The following is a 17885-nucleotide window of genomic DNA, read 5'->3' as shown; positions in this document are numbered from 1 at the left end:
AAAGGAATTGTTCATCACTCATCTGGCAACCTCATAACTGTGCCTCTGTCACACAAGCATCACTCCATCAGCATGAGCTGAACGATAAATGAATATTACAAAGTATTAATACTACAGGACAGCTACAGGAGAAAGGTGGAGCAGAAGCTGAAGAAGAACAGCATGAGGGAGGTCTGGGATGGTGTGAAAACCATCACAGGCCACAATACAAAGACCAGAGTCGTTGAGGGGACAGTGGAGAGGGCGAACGAGTTGAATGACTTCGGTGGTGTTTACATTAGACCGTATCCGTCTCGTTTTCGTTGCGGATGCACTGTCCGTTCACATTAAAACGCTGGGAAACGACTCCACAGACGGAACAACTTGAATCCGCCAGGGCCCACGTATTCAACCCAGTTCGTATCTGATCCGGTGCTGTGTAAACATTGAGGAACGAGGATACGCTGTGCTGAGCTCTAGCTGACGTCGTCATTGGACAACATCACTGTGACATCCACCTTCCTGATTCGCTGGCGTTGGTCATGCCATGTTGGTCATGTGACGTGACTGCTGAAAAACAGCGCAGACTTTCACTTCCTGATATTTGTCCCAAATCACTGCTCGTGTCCTTCACTTGCGCACTCTGTGAGCTGCGCAGGGCCGGAGTGCGCACCCTCCAGAGGGCACTCGCTGTTCAGGGCGGAGTGATTTGGAGCGCAGGATGCCTGCGGAGCTGAGCGTATCCGTGTATTGGCGTTGCTGTGTGCACGTGAATCGTGTATTGGCGTTGCTGTGTGCACGCGAATCATTTTAAAAACGTTAATCTGATGATCCGCTGATACGGTCTAATGTAAACACCACCTTCTTCAATTGGTTCAACCAGCCAACTCCTCTCTGGGGGGGGGGGGGGGGGGGGGGGGGGGGTAACAGGAGGACATAGGACGGGAAGGAGCAGTAGCCGAGCCTGACAATAAGCAATACCGGACAATGTGCAATATAATGTGCAATATCTCTCCTGCCCCCCCACACACACTTACCCTAACCCCACTTCTCCCCCCTTCCTCTCTTCCCCATATCTTATTCTTTTTATATTTGTAAATACTTAATTTATTTTAATTTGTCTAGAAGTTTTTTCTCCATTTCTTTTCTCTGTTTATCTGTAATGATGCAGCTGGAATCTTAATTTCCCTGAGGGAACCCGCCCAAAGGGATCAATAAAGTTCTCATCTAATCTAATCTAATCTAATCTAATCTAATCTAATCTAATCTAATTCCATGAGTGTTAAAGGTTATTTGAGTGTTCTACTGAAGTCAGTTCATGTCCACGACACATCATCCTGGAAGATTTACAGAATGGAATGTGAGAAAACTGGGCCCTTCACGAGCTGAAACAGTTTACATTTTAGACCTCAAAACCAGAATTAGATTTTAACTTTAATTCAGGAAATGGCAGACAAAAGTTAGAAGGACGTGAAATATTCATTATTAAATAATTGAATAGTATTAGTGCATCATTTTAAAATTATCGTTTGTTTTAAAAGATTATTATTATTATTATTGTAAGAGCTAAAAGGGGCGGCACGGGGGTGTAGTGGTCGGGGGTGTAGTGGTCAGCGCTGTCGCCTCACAGCAAGGCGGTCCGGGTTCGAGTCCCGCGGCCGGAGAGGCCCTTCTGTGCGGGGTTTGCGTGTTCTAAAGCGCAGAGAGAGAGAGAGAGAGAGCGGGCGGCGGGTGAAACTTCCACATCTCTCTTTGATACTCTGCGCTTTTACTTTGTTGTCGCGGACCGATGACGTTTACACGCGCGATGCTTTTACGCACAACCCGGAAGTGTGTGCTCAGGCGCGTTCTCTTTAACTGCTGCTCTGTGTGTGTGCGTGTGTGTATTTATTTGTGTGTGTGTGTGTATTTGTGTGTGTGTGTGTATCTGTGTGTGTGTGTGCTGTAATGGACAGAGATGTTGAGGCTGATGAAGAGGTTCGGAGCCCCTTTTTGGTCCAGATGTCCAGCTGGGAATGTGTTTCAGACTTTATTCCGACATCCGAAGAGTCGCGGATTCCACACCAACAGGACAGGTCAGTGATTATTATTATTATTATTATTATTATTACATTTTGTTTCGGGCGCCTGAACCCTAATTAAAAAAAGAAGGAATATCCGGTCTCTAATGAAACTCTTAATCAGGTTTCAGCCTCATTTTCTTCTGCATTCACTCACTGTACATTTATTATTAACATTTAAAATTATTTAATTATGCAATTTTTATATTAGTATTGTTGAACATTACATTTAAAAATAATTTGTTTTGCCATAATTTTTTATTATAATATAGCAGGTTTACTAATATACAGTAATATTGTAATGATTGTATTTGATGCTTATTGTGATTATTGATCTGATTAATCATTATTTTTATCCTAAAATGTTTTAATAATTAAATAAAGTGCCTTTGAATTTAAATTGAGTCTCATCAATTCAAAAGAAATCTAAAAAAGTACATATATACAGGTCTGTGTAAAAGTCTTCGGTACCCTGTTTTGTTTTTTGACAACAAATTTTGTTTTAGATTTTTATTTGATGACTTTGACATGATGGATTTTGTACAACAGCATTTTAGATTCCAAACATCAGTTTTCCAGCACAAAATTAAATGTTACAGAACAATGTTTGTATGTCAGTAAATAAAGCAGTATATTACATAAGAGACGCTTCACAGGAACAGGCGTCACACCCGGGGGAGACGGGGCTGGCGCAAGAACCCCACTTTCACTGAAACACGATTCTATTCCCCACTTTTTTGTGGGATAAAAATGAAACTAAAACAAACACACACAAAAAGCCAGTACGCTTTTTCTGTATCTTGTAATTATGTATGCAGAAGAGGAAATGACAGAGGAGGACTGACTCGATTTTCAAGTCAAATTATGTAGGTGGAATTCTAAAGAGATGAACTTGATGGACGAGTTTTTGTTTGTATCGTTTTTGCATTCCTCAACATACTTCATATCCGTGAACTTTTAGGTAACAGAAGGCCACTTGTTTGGTCATTATTAAGTTTTAATATCTCGTTCCTTCTGACTGCTGTGTTCTGCTTGTTTTGGATATCCAGCTGCAACAGGCATCAGCTTCAGTGAGACAGGAGGAAGCTGCCAGTGATGCTGCGCAGAGCTGAGACAAGCAGACAAATAAAACTAGGTTTAAGATTTTCTCTAATCTTTTTGGAAAACTTCTATAAATCATGTACTTCAGTAGCACTCTAAAAATGCCATGTAGAAAACAATCCAGCAGCTGGTGACAGATAACATCCCAGAATGAGTTAAAATAACCAGTAAAATGACCCAACAGCCTCAACCCAGCATTTGGGTTGAAAAAAACCGCCACACGTGTTTTAGAAAGCGTGCACATGTTTTCCTGAGTCTCAGGACAGAAAGTCAGGCGTGTAAAAAGGAAAGCGACTGTTCCAGCGATTCTGTCGGGAAAGGCAGCTCGGGGTTTACTGCAGCAGGAAGAGGCGCGTGGGACTGTGAAAGTGTCCAGAAGAACTGAGGCTGGTTCTGTAGATACTCAGTGAAACATACAGTTTTAACAGTCCCTCTCACTTCTTACTGCCGCATGTGTTAATGAGCTCTTTATTGTCTTTGTGGTGTTGTCGTGAACACATGTCCATCGGTCACTCCTCTCTGCATCACTTGTTTTCTGCTTTTTTTAATTAACCCGTTATTCTTGAATCTGTTTTTTTTCTCTCCTACCCCGTTCGAGGCTCAGTGTTTGTGTTTGTGCTTTACACTTGTTTTCTTCCTAAATCCTCTCACTTCTGCCTGAGAGCTGCAGCTGATCTGACTTCAGCTTGTTTCATGATGTTGTCTTCTTCTCAAGGGAAACTGGTCCGTGATGGCGAGGACAAGAAACCAGTGGTGAGTTCATCTGAAAACACTGACAGGAGACCTTTCAGCTCTGAACACTTCATTGGATAGACTGGTCATGTCACTTCCTGTTCTCATTTTCAGAAGTGTCTCATTTCCGAATATTTACAAACAATATCCGAGTACAGAAAGTGGGTCGTTTAAATATTCTGGACCAGACGCCTTCTTTTTCCAAAAAAATCATCATCTACATGAGAGAAATCTGTAATTGGTTACTGAAAGTCACGACACAGCTGCAGTAAATGTGTGAATTCAGCAGGATGATGAACTCTGAGGTGAAAGTAAAGATTATCGTCATGTTTCTCATCAGATGCAGAAGGTTATCGTTAAGCCTCAAACCCAAAACCAGCCAGAATCCCTGCAGTAATTATTATTATCTGATTAGTGATCTCGGTCCTGCAGCTTCACTGCAGTATGAAGCCGTTCATTCTCTCATTTATTAATGTACTGTTAATAACACTGTAATGATAATGTTATAAACTCTGAAGAAAGACTCCTGTGTTAATGACGTCACTCTCAGACTGAGCCAGAATCGATCCGTCGTACACTCCAGGAGTTCAGCGTGAACTCGTTCTCACTGTGAACTTTTCTCAGTGTAAATAAAACCCTGCTGGAGAGCAGCCTCACGGTTCCGTCACACAGCCGGAGAAGCGCAGAGTCACACTTTCACTGGATGTTGATTAAATCTGTTTCTGGAGGGAGATGAAGCTGAGGGTGGTGTTTTATTTTGTCAGATTTGCATTGAGGGAAACATCGCGAGCGGAAAGACGACGTGTCTGGAGTATTTCAGCAAAACCAGCAGCATCGAGGTAAAAACACTGAACTGACAGCAGGAGGGGAAACCGTGGGGAAATAACTCACCCTGCCTCTGTTTACATGCCTCACCTGCCTCACCTGGGTGTGTGCTGCTGTTGGAGGTCAGACAGAAGTGAGCGTGCAGTATGAGGAAAAGTAAAACCAATCACTCGGGTGTTAAAACAGACTTCTGACATCTTCAGAAAGTCAGATAGACACTGCAGGGCGAGGTAGGGCGGGGCAGGGCAGGGCAGGTGTGAAAGGTTGCTCTGCTAAATGGAAAGACCTGAAGTTCCAACACACCTGAGTGACTGGTCAGGAGGAACATGTGGCTGAAACCATCACACATGCCTCTTTTCCACCAAATCAGTTCCAGTGCTGGTTCACAACTCGTTCAACTCGCGAGCCAGCTGAGAACCAGTTTGCTTTTCCATAGCTCGCGGTGCTAAAGGAAGACACGTCAGTTACGTCGCTGTATACGTCAGTTACGTCGCTGTATACGTCAGTAACGTCACTACGTTTGCATAAACCTTAGCGCGAATATCGAAGCAAAAACAACACGGAAGAAGCAGCAACAACAACAATAATAATAATAATGGATGACTTTGCGTTTGTACAGCTGCTGCTTCTCGTCGCTTAAAAATGGCGATCTTTCGCGGTCTTGTTATTGTTGTTGGTCTTAACAACTCCGCTCCCCCCCCTGCTGACATAAGCGGTTCTTTCCTCTGGCCCAGCAGAGAGTTGGTGCTAGCCTGGAACCGGTTTTTCTGGCCCCAGAGCCAGTTCTTTCAGTGGAAACAGAAAACCCGGTTCCAAACTAAGCACCGGCCCCGAACCAGCCCTGGAACTGCTTTGGTGGAAAAGGGACAACAGTGTCACACTCCAGTGTTTATTCCAGCGAGTGTGAGATCAGTGCAGCTGGTTTTCCTGCTGTAAAGAGACGATCACTGTGTGAGGAAGGGGCGATTAAAGACAGTCTGATTCATACACTGCTGCATTCAGCGGGGGAGGGGTTGGGGTGCGAGAGAAGGGGAGGGAGGTGAGGAGGCGAAGGGAGGGGCAGATGAGGGTTCAAGGTACAACCCCGATTCCAAAAAAGTTGGGACAAAGTACAAATTGTAAATAAAAACGGAATGCAATAATTTACAAATCTCAAAAACTGATATTGTATTCACAATAGAACATAGACAACATATCGAATGTCGAAAGTGAGACATTTTGAAATTTCATGCCAAATATTGGCTCATTTGAAATTTCATGACAGCAACACATCTCAAAAAAGTTGGGACAGGGGCAATAAGAGGCTGGAAAAGTTAAAGGTACAAAAAAGGAACAGCTGGAGGACCAAATCGCAACTCATTAGGTCAATTGGCAATAGGTCATTAACATGACTGGGTATAAAAAGAGCATCTTGGAGTGGCAGCGGCTCTCAGAAGTAAAGATGGGAAGAGGATCACCAATCCCCCTAATTCTGCGCCGACAAATAGTGGAGCAATATCAGAAAGGAGTTCAACAGTGTAAAATTGCAAAGAGTTTGAACATATCATCATCTACAGTGCATAATATCATCAAAAGATTCAGAGAATCTGGAAGAATCTCTGTGCATAAGGGTCAAGGCCGGAAAACCATACTGGGTGCCCGTGATCTTCGGGCCCTTAGACGGCACTGCATCACATACAGGCATGCTTCTGTATTGGAAATCACAAAATGGGCTCAGGAATATTTCCAGAGAACATTATCTGTGAACACAATTCACCGTGCCATCCGCCGTTGCCAGCTAAAACTCTATAGTTCAAAGAAGAAGCCGTATCTAAACATGATCCAGAAGCGCAGACGTCTTCTCTGGGCCAAGGCTCATTTAAAATGGACTGTGGCAAAGTGGAAAACTGTTCTGTGGTCAGACGAATCAAAATGTAAAGTTCTTTATGGAAATCAGGGACGCCGTGTCATTCGGACTAAAGAGGAGAAGGACGACCCGAGTTGTTATCAGCGCTCAGTTCAGAAGCCTGCATCTCTGATGGTATGGGGTTGCATTAGTGCGTGTGGCATGGGCAGCTTACACATCTGGAAAGACACCATCAATGCTGAAAGGTATATCCAGGTTCTAGAGCAACATATGCTCCCATCCAGACGACGTCTCTTTCAGGGAAGACCTTGCATTTTCCAACATGACAATGCCAAACCACATACTGCATCAATTACAGCATCATGGCTGCATAGAAGAAGGGTCCGGGTACTGAACTGGCCAGCCTGCAGTCCAGATCTTTCACCCATAGAAAACATTTGGCGCATCATAAAACGGAAGATACGACAAAAAAGACCTAAGACAGTTGAGCAGCTAGAATCCTACATTAGACAAGAATGGGTTAACATTCCTATCCCTAAACTTGAGCAACTTGTCTCCTCAGTCCCCAGACGTTTACAGACTGTTGTAAAGAGAAAAGGGGATGTCTCACAGTGGGAAACATGACCTTGTCCCAACTTTTTTGAGATGTGTTGTTGTCATGAAATTTAAAATCACCTAATTTTTCTCTTTAAATGATACATTTTCTCAGTTTAAACATTTGATATGTCATCTATGTTCTATTCTGAATAAAATATCTCATCTCATTATCTGTAGCCGCTTTATCCTGTTCTACAGGGTCGCAGGCGAGCTGGATCCTATCCCAGCTGACTACGGGTGAAAGGCGGGGTTCACCCTGGACAAGTCGCCAGGTCATCACAGGGCTGACACATAGACACAGACAACCATTCACACTCACATTCACACCTACGCTCAATTTAGAGTCACCAGTTAACCTAACCTGCATGTCTTTGGACTGTGGGGGAAACCGGAGCACCCGGAGGAAACCCACGCGGACACGGGGAGAACATGCAAACTCCGCACAGAAAGGCCCTCGCCGGCCACGGGGCTCGAACCCAGGACCTTCTTGCTGTGAGGCGACAGCGCTAACCGCTACACCACCGTGCCGCCTGAATAAAATATGGAATTTTGAAACTTCCACATCATTGCATTCCGTTTTTATTTACAATTTGTACTTTGTTCCAACTTTTTTGGAATCAGGGTTGTATGTGAAGGGGCAGGTGATGGGTCGGGGTATGAGGGAGGGGCAGGTGATGGGTCGGGGTATGTGAGAGGGGCAGGTGATGGGTCGGGGTATGTGAGAGGGGCAGGTGATGGGTCGGGGTATGAGGGAGGGGCAGGTGATGGGTCGGGGTATGAGGGAGGGGCAGGTGATGGGTCGGGGTATGAGGGAGGGGCAGGTGATGGGTCGGGGTATGTGAGAGGGGCAGGTGATGCGTCGGGGTATGAGGGAGGGGCAGGTGATGGGTCGGGGTATGTGAGAGGGGCAGGTGATGCGTCGGGGTATGAGGGAGGGGCAGGTGATGGGTCGGGGTATGAGGGAGGGGCAGGTGATGGGTCGGGGTATGAGGGAGGGGCAGGTGATGGGTCGGGGTATGAGGGAGGGGCAGGTGATGGGTCGGGGTATGAGGGAGGGGCAGGTGATGGGTCGGGGTATGAGGGAGGGGCAGGTGATGGGTCGGGGTATGAGGGAGGGGCAGGTGATGGGTCGGGGTATGAGGGAGGGGCAGGTGATGGGTCGGGGTATGTGAGAGGGGCAGGTGATGGGTCGGGGTATGTGAGAGGGGCAGGTGATGGGTCGGGGTATGAGGGAGGGGCAGGTGATGGGTCGGGGTATGTGAGAGGGGCAGGTGATGCGTCGGGGTATGAGGGAGGGGCAGGTGATGGGTCGGGGTATGTGAGAGGGGCAGGTGATGCGTCGGGGTATGAGGGAGGGGCAGGTGATGGGTCGGGGTATGAGGGAGGGGCAGGTGATGGGTCGGGGTATGAGGGAGGGGCAGGTGATGGGTCGGGGTATGTGAGAGGGGCAGCTGATGGGTCGGGGTATGAGGGAGGGGCAGGTGATGGGTCGGGGTATGAGGGAGGGGCAGGTGATGGGTCGGGGTATGAGGGAGGGGCAGGTGATGGGTCGGGGTATGTGGGAGGGGCAGGTGATGCGTCGGGGTATGAGGGAGGGGCAGGTCATGGGTCGGGGTATGAGGGAGGGGCAGGTGATGGGTCGGGGTATGAGGGAGGGGCAGGTGATGGGTCGGGGTATGTGAGAGGGGCAGGTGATGGGTCGGGGTATGAGGGAGGGGCAGGTGATGGGTCGGGGTATGAGGGAGGGGCAGGTGATGGGTCGGGGTATGAGGGAGGGGCAGGTGATGGGTCGGGGTATGAGGGAGGGGCAGGTGATGCGTCGGGGTATGAGGGAGGGGCAGGTGATGGGTCGGGGTATGAGGGAGGGGCAGGTGATGCGTCGGGGTATGAGGGAGGGGCAGGTGATGCGTCGGGGTATGAGGGAGGGGCAGGTCATGGGTCGGGGTATGAGGGAGGGGCAGGTCATGGGTCGGGGTATGAGGGAGGGGCAGGTCATGGGTCGGGGTATGAGGGAGGGGCAGGTCATGGGTCGGGGTATGAGGGAGGGGCAGGTGATGGGTCGGGGTATGTGAGAGGGGCAGGTGATGCGTCGGGGTATGAGGGAGGGGCAGGTGATGGGTCGGGGTATGTGAGAGGGGCAGGTGATGCGTCGGGGTATGAGGGAGGGGCAGGTGATGGGTCGGGGTATGAGGGAGGGGCAGGTGATGGGTCGGGGTATGAGGGAGGGGCAGGTGATGCGTCGGGGTATGAGGGAGGGGCAGGTGATGCGTCGGGGTATGAGGGAGGGGCAGGTGATGCGTCGGGGTATGAGGGAGGGGCAGGTCATGGGTCGGGGTATGAGGGAGGGGCAGGTCATGGGTCGGGGTATGAGGGAGGGGCAGGTCATGGGTCGGGGTATGAGGGAGGGGCAGGTCATGGGTCGGGGTATGAGGGAGGGGCAGGTCATGGGTCGGGGTATGAGGGAGGGGCAGGTCATGGGTCGGGGTATGAGGGAGGGGCAGGTCATGGGTCGGGGTATGAGGGAGGGGCAGGTGATGGGTCGGGGTCTGAGGGAGGGGCAGGTGATGGGTCGGGGTATGAGGGAGGGGCAGGTGATGGGTCGGGGTATGAGGGAGGGGCAGGTGATGGGTCGGGGTATGTGAGAGAGTTTCTGTATTTGGTGTAAATGTGTCTCCTGAACTCTGACCCTCTCTCAGGTTCTCACTGAGCCGCTTTCCAAATGGAGAAATGTTCGCGGACACAATCCCCTGGTGAGATATGAATTATTAACCATTCATAATGAATATTAACAAGTAATAATTAATAATGAATCAGTAATGATGAATGGTTAGATTTGCTGTGTGAAGTAGATTTGAGTGATGATGTAAGCGGTGTGTTGATTTCGTTGCGGTGGAGTGCAGGGTCGCGACCCCAGCTGTCTGTCTGATTGAGGTCTGAACTGCATTCAGGAGATTTAAATCTAAAGAGTGAGGAATTTCTCCGGAGTAAAGATGCAGCGCAGAAACCCGGCGTCAGGATTATAATATAATAATCAGCCTGGAGATCAGTGCAGTTCATCAGCTGCGCCGTCCTGAAGCAGGTTAACGAAGGGTTTTAATCTTCAACATGCGGCACGTTTCAGAAACGCTCTGCGGGACGCCGAGAACTTTTCACCTCCTTGTTAGAGTCTGTGAATGTGAGGAACGTAATGATGTTCACTCAGAAATATTTCTGAACACTGCAGCGCTAAAATAGCTCAAGGTTTTAAATTTGAGCGTTTTGGGAAGTTTATTTATGTTTTTATTAGTATGTGCTGTGATGGAGGCTGCATGGGTTTAACTCTCAGTCTCCCAGAGCGGCGATCGACTGAACGCTGAAAATCTTTATCGTTCATGATGAATAATAGCAGCGAGTTACACTGCACTGGGTGGGAGATCGGAGGGAGATCAGCTCTCCGTCCAGCTGTTCCTGTGTGATAGTGACTGAATTTATTTCAGATTTAGACTCCATTAAAGGAGTAGAGTGGATGATGATGATGATGATGATGATGTCAGTGTGTGTGTGTGTGTGTGTGTGTGTGTGTGTGTGTGTGCGCTCCCCTGCAGGCTCTGATGTACGAGGACCCGGCGAGGTGGGGTCTCACACTGCAGACCTACGTTCAGCTCACTCTCCTCGACCTTCACCTGTCCACAGTCGTACGCTTCGTTCCTGTTTCACGTCTTTTACGCACCGGTGTTTTAGTTTCCCCTCAGTTCAGTGTGTTGGTGTGAAATTACTGTCTCTGGCTGATGCTGTTGTAACTGCACTGATTATTATATTTATATTTTTCTGCACAGACGGCGCCTGTCAGGATGATGGAGAGATCTCTGTACAGCGCAAAGTACATATTTGTGGAGAATTTGTATAACAGGTCAATAAGTCCGATTTATTTCCAATAAAAATCTCATTTTAAACAACTCGCTTTCAAGTGAAGTGTAAAGATTTCTGAACGTCTCAATAAACAGAACTGCGGAATGAGCGAGCATCAGGAACAGGATATAATAAATACAAACACTTATTCTTTCTGTCTTTCTTATTTATTTTATGTATATATCTGTTTATTTCATGTATTTATTTGTTTAATCTTTATCTGTGTCAGTTTATTTATTTCGTTCTTTATTGTACAGTTGTGTATGTTTGTATTTACAGTTGAAAAGATTAACGTTAATTTCATGAGACTAAACAACTCTGTGTGTTTTACGTGTGTGTGTGTGTGTGTGTGAACAGTGGGAAGATGCCTGAGGTGGACTACACCGTCCTGAGCGAGTGGTTTGAGTGGATCATCACTAACATCTCCATTCCTATCGATCTGATCGGTGAGTTCACACTTAAACATTTAAAGCCTTGTTATTTATTATTCCTCATTTATGTAGGTACAACAGACTTACCAAATCAGTCTCATAAATTAATTAATCATTAATTAGTGTATCTAATAGGTTATAGCTAAACTATTAAAATCAATCTAATCATTCTTATGTAAAAAGGAATCAGTCTCATAAATTCATTAACGGAATGGGCGAAGGCAATTAGAGTTCTTTTCTTGGCAGAGGTTGGCACTCAGTGAATATTGTGACAATAAACAGGACACAGTTTATTCCAAAGATACTATTTCAGTGTTTCCCCTAGAAAATGTTTGAAGGTGCGGTGGCAAGACCTGCGCTCAGACGTCCCACCCCAGTACGAGGATAAAAACAGCCAACAGCACAGAAGGCTATCCATAGATTAATCCATCGGTCATGACTTTAGCCCACAACATGCCAGCACATAACTGCGCAGAATAAAATGCTAAAACAGCCAACAGTACACAACAAAAGCACCTCGGTAGTAGGCTAACTCAACTTAAACAACTTGCTTGTATCAGTACCAATGCAGTATAGAAACACTGAAAACAGAGGAAGCAGTGCACTCGGCGGTGCTAATAGAAGTAACCAATGACTTACACTTAAAACTTCCCAAAGGCCTGCCTGCGTCTGTCATTGGCCTGCACGAACTCCTTTGCGATGGCTGTCATGTCAGTTTGTTCCAGAATGTCACGGTGAATATGGCAGTTCATCAAGTCATTCGGTCTCTTTTGTGTCATTGTGGATCGGAGGTATGATTTCAGTCGACGAAGTGTGGAAAGCGAACGCTCTGCTGATGCCGAGGGCACGAAGGCCAAAAGCCAGGGCACCGAGGCCATAAAATAAAACAATGATTTTAAGTTCATGTCTATAATGAATTTAATTTAAGGACTAATGACTCTTCTGAGGAAGATTGGAGTCCCGGTCAAAACTATCAAGCAGGTAAAGAAACATCTACAATATTATGTCTGAAGATAAGAAAATTTTGAACACATCTAAACTTATCAATCCATCACCCACTTCAAAAATTGTAAAACTTAAACCTACATCCTCCCATAATTTTTGTTCAATTGACACCGAATGTGCGAGAGCATCTTCAGACTGTACTACTACGCAGATTTTTGATTAATCAAAATTGATCCTGGAGTTCATCAAAATGTTTGACTGTAAATGGAACATATACTAGCATGCAGGCTACTGATTAACCCATAAGAGCCCAGACCCATTTCTCAATCAAGGAAAATTATTGAGGAAATAAAATGAACTAAATAGACGACAAAGAAAACATTTCTGACCTTTTATTTTTTAAAATAGCACTTTCATGTCTCAATATCTGAAATATTAAATTGTAAATTTGCAGAACACTGCAACACTATTACACTGTTAACCCCAAAGTTCATTCTGTGCAAACAGTTTGAGTAAATTCCACTTTTAAAGATTCGTTTTATTGCATTACTTAAACAGTGTGAGTATATGAAGAGTATGGAGCACTTGCATGTGACGTCACAGCCAATCCAGATTGTGACAGACGCCATCTTGTCGGTCAAACGCCATATTCCGTCTTCTGCTTCTACTTCTGCTTTTACTTCTGCTTCTACTTCTACCTTTTCTTCTGGAAAACCCTACTATATACAATTCTACTACAACGGCTGCGGCTACAAGCCCTCCCTACCTGTGCACGTTTTTTATGTTTTTTGTGTGTATTTTTGCGTGTTGTTCGTCTGTACCGGACTTCAATATCCACTACAACCGTATGGACTTACTGGACATTGGTTTCCAGCAGAAAATGACGGTTTGTAGTGATTTCCATCGCATGCACAACATTCCGGACGAGAAAAAAAAAAAAAAACATTCCGGACGAGATAGCGAGACCAGCGGGGTCTCCGTGGATTGTTATCGGAAGCAAAGCGAAGGAGGCGGTGCCGGGAGCCGAAGCAAAAGCGAAGCTGTAGAGCCAGCCTGTTGACTAAGCTCAGAAAACAGCTACTCAAACCTCCACTGCCAAGCCTCTACCTCTCCAACGCCAGATCCATGTAAACAACACGGACGATTTGGAATTACCTTATTCTATTCTATAATCGGCTGGTCAGTGCTATACTCAATACTTAAGTGACTTACCCATCCAATGAGGATTCTTGTTTACAAGATGCCACATCTGAGTCACTGACAAATCCTGAATTTCTGTAAAGATAACTGTCCAGAGATTTATAAGCACGCAGTGCTTCACCACTGAACACCGAGGGAAAGTTGATGAGGTAATTATACACGTCCGGGTATTCCGCTGGCAGTTCAAAATCCGGTCGTGAAAACTCCGTCCGGAAAGCCATAAGGGTCACTAATCTGTAGATCGTTTATTTTAGACATATATCTAGTTATCTGTTCATTAGAAAAATGAGCCGTGTAGTCCGTCGGTTGAAATTGATCCATTCTGTACACGAGTGCAGCAGTATTCAGCGGTGTTTTTGACCGACAAGATGGCGGTTGTGTACTTTCCGGTCACGTGACTGCAAGATCTCTATATGAGACAGTCATTGGGTTACTCATTTTTGTAATTTAAACAAACTAAAACTATCCTGTTTTACCTCAGGCCACAGTGCTGCCCTGCTGTGATCGGCTCAAAACTCACGACAAGTTGAGTTGACGGCTGCAGAGGAAGTTGCGCCATTTTCTAATTTACACAGAGCAATTTAAGGTCTTTGCACTTTTGACAGCAAGCTAATTAGCATGTTAGCGGCTACAGTTGGTACTCGGCACGTTAAAAGTGGGTCAACGTTGTAATGACATAACGCTACTGTACAAGCAATGCTTATTTAACGGTAATAAACTTCAGCCCTATATGTTGAAATTCCTCTCTTATTCGTTCGTTAATTTATCACACAGTCTTACCTCAGTCAACTTCTTCCCTCCTTCTGTGAAAATTCAACGTCTCAGACGCGGACACAAGTGGGCGGGAGATGCGTTTGATTAAGTCTTCTGATTGGCTGGTGATAGATTGGTGGGCGGGGGATGCGTTTGATTAAGTCTCCTGATTGGCTGGTTATAGATTTGTGGGCGGGGATGCGTTTGATTAAGTCTCCTGATTGGCTGGTGATAGATTGGTGTCATTATAGCGCGTCGGAGTGGTTCATGCCAGGCTCGAGTCCGCTCAATGTCAAAAAATATTGGTTTAGCCTATTTTTTAAAATAATTTTCAAAAATAATTTTCAAAAGTTACCCGGGCCACGGCCCCCCTTCAGGAATTCCTGAAGGTGCGGCGGCAAAAATCAAGGTGCGGCAGCCCGCCGCGGCCAATTGTACATAGCGGAAACACTGTATTTATTGAAATAGCTGACAGGAATTAGCAAACTAATACTGATCAGATATAGCAACAATAGCAGCCAAGGAATAATTCAATATAAATGATGATGCAATATATACAAAATATATACAAATAAGAATCAGTAGTGTGTGATAATTGAGGCACTAATGGTGATCAGAAGTAATGGGGCGAGTGGATGTTAAAATGTGATAGGGGAAATCACGTGGGTGTGTGTGTGGAATGCGAATGGAATGTACGAGCCGTGCCCGGCCGCGCCTACAAGGAGAGAACACGAAAATTAAGACAAAGGAATCTGGAGTTTGAACTAGCCTCGGTTAAAAAGCGAGAGAGAGAGAGAGAGAGAGAGAGTGCATGCACAATCTAACTAAACAGATCTTAAACAAAGTAAATCAACAACACGCAGTCTAAGACCGACTGTCATGTGAATCAAAATGCGTACATTTAAATCATAAATGAATTCAAATAAACAACACTGTTCACGTTAACTAGCTACAAGTAAAACTAACAAACTTTGCCCAGATGCCAGCCTTACTCATTAGCGATTGGAAGTGTGCCTTCTCCGATTCGGGAAGAAGACGGCTTTGTCCCTTACTCGGGGTGATCGCGCTTATTAGCAACTGAAGTGAGCCTTCTGTTATCCGGGGGGAGACGGTACTGAAGTGAGCCTTCTGATCCGAGATAGTGCGGAACGCAGATCTGGAGTGAAGACGGTTTTGCTCCTTCCGCAGCTTGTCAGCTGGAGACCCTCGGCGTCTCGTCGGGCGCCCGATGATCTAGAGAGAGTCTTGCTTATAATTTCGTCGATGTTGGAGAAAAGGGGGCAGAGGGAGCCGGTCGCCTGGAGTTCAATTATTATTACAACTTATTATTATTATTACAACTCCGCAAAGGTCAAGCACATTGAACTTTGGTGAAAGTCCGGTATCAATAGCTGGTTCTTTGTTCTCTGTCGTTCTGTAGCGCCAAATGCATCGGCTTCTCTCTTTCACATGTGGAGTCCACCAGAGAGGACATCCACGGCCAGAGAGAGGGAGATTTTGTTTCCCTCGCTGATTTAAAGCAGTCGTGACGTCACTGTAGCTGGTATCAGGTATCCTCCCTGTCCAATACCGTTACAGGAAGTCAGAGGAAGGGGAGGAGATAAAGCATGGCGTTGAGTACAGAGATGGGTGTGTTTCAAACTGGTTGTGAAAGGGTTGCCATGGTTACGGGCATGGCTGCTGTCCCTACATTTACATTTGAGTGAATCTGATGATGAAGATGATGTGGATTTTCATCAGAATGTGATGTTAAATCTGCAGTCGTGAAGATCAGACCTCCAGTGGTGAAGCTGGTGAAGTACAACAACGCTGTATTTATGAGCTCATCTGGCCGACAGGCAGGTTACGCCATTGCGTGTTGTCTGGCGTCGTCCACATTTCACAAAAATCACTTCTTCTGTCTCAATTCTTCACTGATTTTTATTCTTTTTGGCAGGAAGGTAGGGGTACTGAGGGTGGATTTAACTTCTACCCAGATTTGATTTCTCACGGGGCCGGAGTGAGCTACACCGTCATTGACGGTTTTGTTCTCGTTCCCACGCCTGCACAAAGCCACGCCCACTCACTGCTGGCGTTAACGAGAGAAAATCACTCACTGTACAGGAGTTAGAATTACAGACTTCATCCAACGAAGCAACTACAAGTGATAAACTTCTCAACGCCAGCCAGCTTGTGCTGTTAGAGTTCACTGAAAGAAAGAAAGAAAGAAAGAAAGAAAGAAAGAAAGAAAGAAAGAGAAATATAAAATAATTATTTTTGGGTCAGTTACAGATTGATGTTGATAGTCGTGTGAATAAGTGTCTCTCAGACCGACCCTGTGTTGTTCTGTGGCTCCAGTGTACCTGCAGACGTCGCCGCAGAAGTGTTTGGATCGTCTGAAGCAGAGATGCAGAGAAGAAGAAAAAGTCATTCCACTGGTACGAGTGAAAAAATAAAACAACCTGTGTATTATTTGTTAATTCAACTTTACTGTTGAGTTTATTTGCCTGTAACTCATGTGTGTGTGTGTGTGTGTGTGTATTCAGGAGTACCTGGAGGCTCTTCATCATCTGTATGAAAACTGGCTGATAAATCAAACCTCATTTAAAGTTCCTGCTCCTGTTCTGGTAAATACACATTTATTATTATTATTATTAATTTTAAAAGAATAAATCCGATATTACAGTTAACTTTTTCCAGCAGTTTGCCAGTCGCTTGACAGAACATCTTTTTTCTTTTGTATTTTTTAAAATATAATTTTGCTTGTGCAAAAAAAAGACAAATAAGACATGATCTCAATAAATTTGCATAAATTAGGATATTTAGCATAAAGCATATTTAATCTGGAAAATATTAGAATTATTTTTCATTTTTTCATATGGAATCTGACAAGAATCCAATAACTGTTATCATTTTGAGAAACTCTGCTGTGATCTCCTCCGACGCAGGAGTGTAACGTTGTGACTTCAGGACACCGAGATTTGAACCTGGAGCGTTTGGCCTTAAAGTTTAAATAAAATTTGCAGTGAAAAAATATCTTTACACTTACAGAGATCTCACAGGAAAGAAGAAAGAAAACAAATCTATACAGTTTGAGGAGATTCTGTGTGTGTGTGTGTGTGTGTGTAGGTGATCTCAGCTGATCATGATCTTCAGAAGATGCTCCATCAGTATGAGGAGAACAGAGAGAAGATCTTCACTGTGCCTCGGGCTTCATGAAGAGAAACTGTTTCCACACACATTCAGTTCTCGAGGCAGAGTTTCATCCAACTGTGTGTTTCCTGCCCTGTTTTAACCTCATTGTGTGTGTGTGTGTGTGTGTGTGTTGGGTTAAATATTAAACAATTTAATAAGTTAAAAAATAAATATCAATAATAATAATTAGGGATTATGAATCTTTGTACTGGTGGCACGGTGGTGTAGTGGTTAGCGCTGTCGCCTCATAGCAAGAAGGTCCAGGTTCGAGCCCCGTGGCCGGCGAGGGCCTTTCTGTGTGGAGTTTGCATGTTCTCCCCGTGTCCGCGTGGGTTTCCTCCGGGTGCTCCGGTT

At 45.3% G+C, this 17885-nt stretch overlaps 1 protein-coding gene across 1 annotated transcript; it reads left to right on the top strand.

Moving 5' to 3' along the window:
- Nucleotides 1-1795: 1795 nt before the first annotated feature.
- tk2 (thymidine kinase 2) lies at nt 1796-17885 on the top strand. The gene is made up of 10 exons (XM_060911868.1): nt 1796-2054; nt 3856-3893; nt 4637-4711; nt 9837-9890; nt 10725-10814; nt 10956-11029; nt 11386-11474; nt 16695-16774; nt 16883-16963; nt 17466-17885. Exons 1-10 carry the CDS (start codon nt 1937-1939, stop codon nt 17553-17555), a joined length of 789 nt encoding a protein of 262 aa, XP_060767851.1. The 5' UTR covers nt 1796-1936; the 3' UTR covers nt 17556-17885.

The sequence above is a fragment of the Neoarius graeffei genome, chromosome 27 (assembly GCF_027579695.1).
Source record: "Neoarius graeffei isolate fNeoGra1 chromosome 27, fNeoGra1.pri, whole genome shotgun sequence".
In the NCBI taxonomy this organism is placed as follows: domain Eukaryota; kingdom Metazoa; phylum Chordata; class Actinopteri; order Siluriformes; family Ariidae; genus Neoarius; species Neoarius graeffei.
This window is presented reverse-complemented; position numbering and strand designations above follow the sequence as displayed.

What these genes read in the sequence shown, in the direction of transcription:
- tk2 (XM_060911868.1), top strand. Translation starts at nt 1,937, where the DNA reads ATGTTGAGGCTGATGAAGAGGTTCGGAGCCCCTTTTTGGTCCAGATGT. An exon ending in CATTCCTATCGATCTGATCG is followed by an intron (nt 11,475 to 16,694) that starts GTGAGTTCACAC and finishes CTGTGGCTCCAG; the next exon opens with TGTACCTGCAGACGTCGCCG. An exon ending in AAGAAAAAGTCATTCCACTG is followed by an intron (nt 16,775 to 16,882) that starts GTACGAGTGAAA and finishes GTGTGTATTCAG; the next exon opens with GAGTACCTGGAGGCTCTTCA.